The sequence below is a fragment of the Lipotes vexillifer genome, unplaced genomic scaffold, assembly GCF_000442215.2.
Source record: "Lipotes vexillifer unplaced genomic scaffold, Lipotes_vexillifer_v1.1 scaffold433, whole genome shotgun sequence".
Lineage (NCBI taxonomy): Eukaryota > Metazoa > Chordata > Mammalia > Artiodactyla > Lipotidae > Lipotes > Lipotes vexillifer.
Window position 1 is genome coordinate 557,682 of NW_006774285.1, and position 10,261 is coordinate 567,942.

Consider the following 10,261-nt stretch of genomic DNA (forward strand, 5'->3'; position numbering starts at 1 on the left):
GTGATACCTCACTGTAGTTTTGATTTGCATTTTTCCAGTAATTAGCTATGTTGAGCATCTTTTCATGTGTTTGTTGGCCATCTGTATGTCTTCTTTGGAGAAATGTCTGTTTAGGTCTTCTGCCCATTTTTTGATTGGCTTGTTTGTGTTTTTGATACTGAGCTGCATGAGCTGCTTGTAAATTGTGGAGATTAATCTCTTGTCTGTTGCTTCATTTGTAAATATTTTCTCCCATTCTGAGTGTTGTCTTTTTGTCTTGTTTATGGTTTACTTTGCTGTGCAAAAGCTTTTAAGTTTCATTAGGTCCCATTTGTTTATTTTTGTTTTTATTTTCGTTACTCTAGGAAGTGGGTCAAAAAAGATCTTGCTGCGATTTATGTCAAAGAGTGTTCTGCCTATGTTTTCCTCTAAGAGTTTGATAGTGTCTGGCCTTACATTTAGGTCTTTAATCCATTTTGAGTTTATTTTTGTGTATGGTGTTCATTCTTTTTCATGTAGCTGTCCAGTTTTCCCAACACCGCTTACTGAAGAGACTGTCTTTTCTCCATTGTACATTCTTGCCTCCTTTGTCATAGATTAGGTGACCATATGTGTGTGGATTTATCTCTGGGCTTTCTATCCTGTTTCATATTGGTCTGTTTCTGTTTTTGTGCCACTACCATACTGTTTTGATTACTGTAGCTTTATAGTAGAGCCTGAAGTTAGGGAGCCTGATTCCTCCAGCTCCATTTTTCTTTCTCAAGATTGCTTTGGGTATTTGGGGTCTTTTGTGTTTCCATATAAATTAAAAATTTTTTTGTTCTAGATCTGTGAAAAATGCCATTAGTAATTTGATAGGGATTACATTGAATCTGTAGATTACCTTAGGTAGTGTAGTCATTTTGACAATATTGATTCTCGCAATTTAAGCACATGGTATATCTTTCCATCTGTTTGTGTCATCTTTGACTTCTTTATTAGTGTCTTACAGTTTTTAGAGTACAGGTCTTTTGCCTCCTTAGATAGGTTTATTCTTAGGTATATATTCTTTTTGATGCAGTGGTAAATGGGATTGTTTCCTTAATTTCTCTTTCTGATCATTTGTTGTTAGTGTATAGAAATGCAACAGATTTCTGTGTATTAATTTTGTATCCTGCAACTTTACCAAATTCATTGATGAGCTCTAGTTACCATTTATTGCTGGTTATAAATTATTTTCTGGGGAATTCCCTGGTGGTCCAGTAGTTAGGGCTCTGTGCTCTCACTGCCAAGGGCCTGAGTTCGATCCATGGTCAGGGAATTAAACCCCCACAAACCATGCGGTGTGGCCGTAAATAAATAAATAAATTTCTGTATTTTCCTCAAAATATGGACCATAAGGTTGACTATTACAGAATTTTCTTGCATTTTGTTTACATCAGGATTTTTCCCTAAGAGGTAAAAGAGACCAGAGATCTAGATGACTGGTTGTGACAGGAAGTACGTTCTTCAGTGCTTCTCACAATTTTTATGTTCTTATATTGTTTCTTTATGGGGTCTTTATTGAGCCTTATTTTGTGAAAATGGAAAATATGGTTATTTTGCCGACATTATAGTATTTTGATACATCCTCAGTTTTTTCATTTTTCTACACTGAACAATTTATTTGTGATATGGGAAAGACCTCATATCTCTAATAAACCACTCTTAGTGTCAGTGAATAGTAAGAAAACAAGGAATATCAAATGGAGTCATCCCATGGTCCATTTACCCAAAATTTCTTCTTTTTTAGTTGCACAAAGGAAAGAACTGCTGGCAGAAGGGAATTACACTACACAAAATGTTTCTGAAACATAAAGAGTTTAAAACTCTCTTGGATTCCTAATTTTTATTTTAAAAAATTCACTTTGGAGGGAATTCCCTTCCAGTGGTTAGGACTCTGCACTTCCACTGCAGTGGGCATGAGTTTGATCCCTGGTCGAGGGGAGCTAAGTTTCCTACAAGCCACAGGGCATGACCAAAATAAAAATTCACGCTGGTAACTTTTTTTTTTTAAGATTTTTTTTATTGATGTGGACCATTTTTATTTAATTTTATTTATTTATTTAAATGGTTCTTTTCTCATTTTTTAAAAGATTTTTACTATTTATGGCTGCATTGAGTCTTCATTGCTGCATGCGGGCTTTCTCTAGTTGCAGTGAGCGGGGGCTACTCTTCGTTGCGGTGTATGGGCTTCTTGTTGTGGTGATTTCTCTTGTTGCAGAGCACAGGCTGTAGATGCGCAGGCTTCAGTAGTTGTGGCAGGTGGGCTCAGTAGTTGTGGCTCTGGGTCTCTAGAGCACAGGCTCAGTAGTTGTGGCACACGGGCTTAGTTGCTCCGCGGCATGTGGGATCTTCCCGGACCAGGGCTCGAACCTGTGTCCCCTGCATTGGCAGGCGGATTTTTAACCACTGCATCACCAGGGAAGTCCCTGATATGTACCACTTTTAAAGTCTTTATTGAATTTGTTTCAACATTGCTTCTGTTTTATATTTTGGTTTTTTGGCCGCGAGGCATGTGGGGTCTTAGCTTCCCAACCAGGGATCAAAGCTGCACCCCCTGCATTGAAAGGTGAAGTCTTAACTACTGGACTGCAAGGGAAGTCCCATGTTGGTGACTTTTTAATTTCAGCTTTTATGAGTTGAATGACAGTGCTTGTTTTTTGGTTTTTGTTTGTTTGTTTGTTTGACAGTGCTTGTTTTATTCTACCCACTCAAACTCTGTACTTCATCGACTTCCTGTCATTCGGTATAATCTGCCTTTTGAGAGACCAAGGAAACTCCCAGAGCATATTCAGGAGCTTGCTCCCTAAACTTGGAGAAAAGCCATGAATGTGACAGTTACCACTTAACAGAACGTCCAGATCTTTGTATTTCAGCCACTTTCAGTAAAATCTGTACCGTAGAGAGGAAAACAGCCTATTTCTATTCTTCCATTATAGGTTAGGCTGTATGGCTCCTCTGGTTTGAGCAGAGAGGTCCTTGGATGCCCTAGGTATTTGGGACTCGTTGCAAATACCCTAGGACCAGAACTTGCAATTATATAGTGTTTTCCCGTGGAGTATTTTTCTTCTTTTGATTTGAGTTAATGATCATTCCTAGTTATTGGATTCATTTTCCAAAAGTAGAAGCATATTTCCTCAATTTTTTTGTGTAGTTCACAATGCAATGGATACAGAACACTTTTAAAAAAATTTTGTTGAAGTATTGGTGATTTATAGTGTCTTGTTAATTTCTGCAGTACAGCAAAGTGATGCTTCCCTCCTTCGCCCCCTCCCCCTTGGCAACCACAAGTCTGTTCTCTACAGACACAACACATTTTTAAGGTCAATCTGATTATGACATTTTTTTCCCATCGCTTTATTAAAAGTCTAGACAACCAGCAAAACAAATCAAGTCCTGATCTGTAGCTGATTTGCTTGCTGATTTCCATGTAGAAAATACTCCTATTGGACTTCCCTGATGGCGCAGTGGTTGAGAGTCCGCCTGCCGATGCAGGGGACACGGGTTTGTGACCCGGTCCGGGAAGATCCCACATGCCGCGGAGCGGCTGGGCCCGTGAGCCATGGCCGCTGGGCCTGCGCGTCCGGAGCCTGTGCTCCGCAACGGGAGAGGCAACAACAGTGAGAGGCCTGCACACCGCAAAAGAAAAACCAAAAAAACAAAAAAAAAACATGAAAATACTCCTACCATGGCTGATTTCATATATGATGTCATTGGACATGGAGTAGAGAAGAAACAATGCACATCATTATGTAATGTTTCCACTATAAAGGTAAAATAGATGTAAATAACCTTAAAAGCATAGATAATAGTAAAATGTAGGAGGAATGAGTTTTCAGTATTTATTATCCATATTTTAATATATATAGTTTAATTTTGCTAATGACTATTTAATGATGGATTTGTAAAATTTTTAAAAATTTAGCACTTGGCTCAGGAGCTTGTAGGATCTGGTCTCAGCACACCACTGATTCTTTCTGATGTAATTTCCTACTGTTCCCCCTCACTACTTTTTTTCTGACCCTTTAAAGATGCCAAACTTGTTTGTGTCTTAGGGCCTTTGCCCTTCCTCATCCTTGTATGTGGGTTGTCTTTCCCTCCTAGAGGTTCTTATCTAGGTCTCAGTTCTATTGAGTCCTTACGGATGCCTTCCTTACATCTAGTCTAAGTTAGCTTCCCTCTACCCCTTCACCTACTAATTCTTTGTCATTTCACCCAGTTTTATTTCTTTTTTGCTCCTATCATCATCAGAAATTATCTTATTCAGAGCTTCTGAGTTGGTGAACCCATCGGGGTGCTAGGAGAATGGCTCTCGGAGAGAACATGGAAGCTCCGTGTCCCTTCCCCATACCTTCTCTATGCATCTCTTCCATCTGGCCGTTCCTGAGTTATATCCTTCTTTTTTTTTTTTTTTTAATTGAAGTGTAGTTGATTTACAATGTTGTGTTAGTTTCTTGTACACAGCAAAGTGATTTGGTTATACATATATACACATATTCTTTTTCATATTTTTTTCCATTGTACTTTATCACAGGCTATTGAATGTAGTTCCCTGTTCTATACAATAGGACCTTGTTGTTTATCTATAAACAACAAGTTATATATAGTAGTTTGTACCTGCTAATCCCAAACTCCTAATTTATCCCTCCCCCATCCCCTTTCCTCTTTAGTAACCATAAGTTTGTTTTCTATGTCTGTGAGTCTGTTTCTGTTTCTGTTTTGTAAGTTCTCTTGTGTCATATTTTAGATTCCACAGGTAAGTGATATCATATGTATTTGTGTTTCTCTTTCTGACTTACTTCACTTAGTATGATAATCTCTAGGTCCATCCATGTTGCTGCACACGGCCGTTATTTCATTCCTCTTTATGGCTGAGTAGTATTCCATTGTGTATGTATACCACAGTTTCTTTATCCCTTCATCTGTTGATGGACATTTAGGTTGCTTCCATGTCTTGGCTACTGTGAATAGTGCTGCTATGAACATTGGGGTGCATGTATCTTTTGAATTATAGTTTTCTCCAGATATATGCCCAGGAGTGGGATAGCTGGATCCTATGGCACTGAGTTATATCCTTTTATAATAAACTTGTAATTCATTGAGTAAAAAAAAAAAGAAATTATCTTATTCATATATTTGTTTGCACATTAATTGTCCCTTACTTCACTAGAACACAAGCTCCAAGAGAACAGGGATCTTATTTCTTGTTCCCCAATGCCTGGAACAGTGACTAGCATATAGTAGGTGTCAATAAATATTTGTTGAATGAAGGAATGAATAAAAGATATTAAAATGTCTTACTAAGACAGTGCTTCACAAAAGCTTGTTCTTTAGCTTAGTCCTTATTAGGTACAAAAAATATATATAATCTTATAGTATTTTATTTGTTTACATTTAGATTAGTTTCCAGATTCTATTTGTTCTTGGATCTTAGGTTATATATTACACTAACTTCACCATAGGAGCCATTATTTAGATCAGATTAGAAATGAAACTGTCATGAAAATGTTTATCATCTGTAAGTGAACTTTCTTGATTAGAATTCAAGACAAACCTGCCTCTTCCTGAACTCTATCTTATGACAGATTCTGTAATGGTTAGTTGCCCTATAGTATGTTTTAAATTAAGAAGAAAAAGTATATCAAAAATTAAGCTTTTGGGGAAAAAAAAAAAAAAACGGAAGGGCTTCCCTGGTGGCGCAGTGGTTGAGAGTCCGCCCGCCGATGCAGGAGACACGGGTTCGTGCCCTGTCTGGGAAGATCCCACATGCCACGGAGCGGCTGCGCCCGTGAGCCATGGCTGCTGAGCCTGTGCGTCTGGAGCCTGTTGCTCCACAAGGGGAGAGGCCACAACAGTGAGAGAGGCCTGCGTACCGCAAAAAAAAAAAAAAAATTAAGCTTTTGAAAAAGGTTTTATAATTTAATATTTGAGCGTTTGGTTTTTTTTTTTTCAACATAAAAAGAACCCTGAAGGTAAAATTGACATTTAGTTGAGAAATTGGTTTTGCTAAGATTTCAAAAGTGCTTTTCATCAGTACACCTCTGTAAAGACTGGGTGTAGTGGCAAATTGCAAGAAAATTGTAATTGCCCGTTTTTCTTTTGTTGAATTACTTTTTTGAGATGATAAATTATCAAACCAGAGTACATTTTAACTTCTGGTGACTAGTGCAGAAAGCATTGAACAGATTTATACCTGACCAAAATGAAGCCTTTGGAGAATTGGAAATAGAACCCTGGATTTTAAGGGTTTTGGGGTTTTTTTTTTCTGTGATGGACTCTGCTTTTTGGTTGCCATTTATTATTTTATTTTAAATACCAAACCTAATATCATTATCTCTTCTTTATTTAGGTTCGATTAGTGATAGTGGATGGTATTGCTTTTCCTTTTCGTCATGACCTAGATGACCTATCCCTTCGTACTCGATTACTAAATGGCCTAGCGCAGCAAATGATCAGCCTTGCAAATAACCACAGATTAGCTGTAAGTATTACTACTAAAGGGAGTTTTATTATAAAGTCAAGATTATATAAAATGTTAAAGTCTAGGGAATTCCCTGGCAGTCTAGTGGTTAGGATTTCATGGTTCCACTGTAGGGGGGCACAGATTTGATCCCTGGTCAGGGAACTAAGATCCCGCATGCCACACAGCACGACCAAACATAAATAAATAAATAAAAGTGAAAAAATAAAATGTTATAGTCTAGAAATAGCAAAAATAGAATTTGCTTGACTAAAAGCAAATAATATAGATATACAGTTCTGAATGTAGTTTTGTTTTGGTTTGGTTTCTATAAAAAATATTAAATCCAGTCATAAGTGTTGTATATCAGTTTTCCTGGCAAATGAAAAGCATAATCAAGATGCCATATTATAAAAATGGACTTTGATAAAGAAATGCCATCTTTGATAATTGCATTGTTTTCTTTGTAACATAGTTGATGTTTTTCAGGTAAGCTCTTCCAACATCCCCATTTTTCTTTTACTCTTGAGTCTTTGATTATTGCATAGTGTATAATCACAGACTCGGATAGAAAAATTACATAGTGTAAACAACCTAGATGTTTAGAGGTAGAGCTAACGCTTCTAGATTTGTAGTGTGAGGAGAGACATAAAGGTAAGTTCAGAAGTAAAGAGATAAAAGGAGTGAGGTAGGGGATTCCCTGGTGGTCCAGGGGTTAGGACTCTGCACTTGCACTGCAGTGGGTGCGAATGCGATCCCTGGTCGGGGAACTGAGATCCTGCATGCTGTGTGTTTGTGGCCAAAAAAAAACCCAAAACAAAAACAAACAAAAGAGTGAGGTAAAAACTTTTTTTTATTGCCTGTTTTCACTTCTCTCTTTGCAACCTCATCCTACCACTGACACAAATATACACACTTGTCTGGGAGGGAGATGGGAGAAGATCAAACTGCTTACCTTGATTTTCTTGTCTTCACCACCAATTAGAGTCCTTTGCACAAGGCTGTAATACATCATATACAAATAACTCCTCAACAAAATCATTTCAAAACATACATTTTTTCTTTGAGTTTTTAGATTTTTTTTGCCGTATGCTCAAAACATAGTGTCCTGTCTTTGAATTATTTCTTGGCATTAATTTGTAATTTAGCATTCTGTTAATATCAGTGAAGCGTCCCCAGTAGGGGGCACTCAAGGCTAATGGGTTGCATAGTTCCTTAGGTTTTTGTTTTTTAACAGAAATAGCTTCATCTTTTCTGATTAAAAAAGTAATCTAGGGAGTTCCCTGGTGGTCTAGTGGTTAGGATTCCAGGCTTTCACTGCCATGGCCTGGGTTCAGTCCCTGATTGGGGAACTGATACCCTGCAAGCTGTGCTGCACGGCTCAGCCAAAAAAAAAAAAAGTAAATAACAACATGGAATACTATGCAGTGTTTAAGAAGAGTAATGTAAATATACACGCACTAACACGGAAGAAGATATATCCAGATATATGAGTAAGTGAAGAAATTCAACTTACATAATAATATATTTAGTGTGATCCCAATTTTTTTTTTTTTTTTTTTTTGGCGGTACGCGGGCCTCTCACTGTTGTGGCCTCTCCCGTTGCGGAGCACAGGCTCCGGACGCACAGGCTCAGCGGCCAGAGCTCATGGGCCCGGCCGCTCCGCAGCATGTGGAATCTTCCTGGACCGGGGCACAAACCCATGTCCCCTGCATCGGCAGGCGGACTCTCAACCACTGCGCCACCAGGGAAGCCTTGTGATCCCAATTTTTGAAGAAAACAGAAGTTACATATGTGCATTTATATTTATACATATGAAGAAAAAGATCTGAAAGGACCAAAACATTTACAGTAGCTACTTCTAGAGGTAGGACTTTGTGGGTTGAGTGTATACTTTCTCCTCTTAGTTTATAAATTCTTTGCTTGATTTTTAATTTCCCAGTTAGCATCTATAGAAGCATGTATGACCTTTGCTAATAAGTACATTTTACAATTTTAAGTTATATTTGCTTGCTGTAAAAAAAGTTTTAAGCAATCGAAAGTGTAGAAAGTAAGCAATTATATTATCTATTACCCAGAGATGATTATTGTTGAGTTTGTTGTATATATTTTTCCAAACTTATTCTGTGTAAACATAAACATATTTTTTAAGTGAAATCATATTAAAATCAAGCAAAGCAGTTTTTTGTTTTTTTACTTAATATACTATGAACCTCTTCCCATACATACTACTTTATAAATATACCTTACCTTAACATCTATATAGTATTCTACTGTATGGTTGTGGCATAGTTTTTTAACCACCTCTCTCTCTATTGATCGTCTTTAAAGTTTTTAACCACCTCTCTCTCTATTGATCGTCTTTAAAGTTGGTTCCAGTGTTTTACATGGTGAAACACCATGTAAAACACTGGAGTCAACAACTTTATATATGCTTCTTTGTCCGTGTGTCCAGTCATTTCTGAAAGTATTAAGCCAGTGAGATATCTCTATTTTTAAACCTTTTGTAATATATTATCAAATTGCCCTCAGAAAGCGTATTCCAAAGTATATTCTCTACAACAATGAATGGGAATCCTTTCTTTTTTTATTTTTTTTTTTAGTTCAGTGGGGAAAAGGTAAAATTTTATTTATTTTGTTGATTTGAGTAGTATAAAGAACTCCCATATAACCTTTCCCAAGGTTTGCTTTTTTATTCTTATTCTCTCTCCCCACTCTCTTTCTATACATACACAAACACACACACAGAGTTTATGTATATATTTTTCTGAACACTTTGAAAAGAGTTGCATATATCATTTCCTTTTATCTGATAATATTCAGTGTGTATTTCCTAAGAACAAGAATATTCTCATATGTATCCACAGTATAGTTATCAAATGTAGGAAATTTAATATTGATACAGCACTTTAATATATAATCCATATTCCTGTTCTGTCAATTATCCCAATGATGTCCTTCACAGCAAATTTTTCCCATTCTTTTGGCCAACTGGAATCGCATATTGCCTTTAGATATTGTATCTATTTAGTTGCCTTTGTTTTTGTGACATTGCTGTATTGAAGAATAGAAGCCAGTGATTTTAGAGATTATCTCTTAATTTTGGGTTTCTGTGGGGACTTCCCTGTCCGTCCAGTGGTTAAGACTCCATGCTCCCAATGCAGGGGCATGGGTTCAATCCCTGGTCGGGGAACTAAGATCCCACATGCCACATGGCGTGGCAAAAAAAAAAAAGTTACAATTTTGGGTTTCTGTGATGTTTCCTCTTGATTAGATTCCAATTATACTTTTTTTCTAAAATAGAAGATAGACTTTTTTTGAGATATTTTGATTTATGATATTATATTAATTTCATATGTATAACATGGATGAGAATTGTTTTCCCACTTCTTTACCAACTTTGAGTCTTTTAAGTCTTTGCAGACTGATATAGAGAGAGTCCTTTTAGAGATGCATTTATTTGATTATTATCAGAAAAAAATTTAACAGCTCTATTAGATATAATTAACATAGCATAAAATTAACCCTTTTAAATCATAGTTCAGTGCTTTTCAGTATATTTGCAGAGTTGTGCAACCATCACAGCTATCTAATTTTAGAACATTTCCATCACCCCAAAAAGAACTCCCTTACCCATTAACCATCATTCCCCATTGCACCCTCCCTTTAGCCACTAACAACCACAGTCTGCTTTCTGTCTCTATGGATGGATTTGTCTTTTTGGATATTTTATATAAACAGAATCATACAATATGTGGTCTTTTATGTCTGGCTTATTTTTTTTTTTTTTTTTTTTTTTT

General features: G+C 36.8%; 1 protein-coding gene across 1 annotated transcript in view; it reads left to right on the forward strand.

The window, feature by feature from the left end:
• RAD51C (RAD51 paralog C) overlaps positions 1 to 10,261 on the forward strand; it is a 30,948-nt gene that overhangs the window by 10,063 nt on the left and 10,624 nt on the right. Inside the window, exon 5 of the mRNA XM_007449064.1 lies at positions 6,350 to 6,481. Coding sequence (XP_007449126.1) covers positions 6,350 to 6,481 — 132 coding nt within the window. The remainder of the gene's footprint in view (positions 1 to 6,349; positions 6,482 to 10,261) is intronic.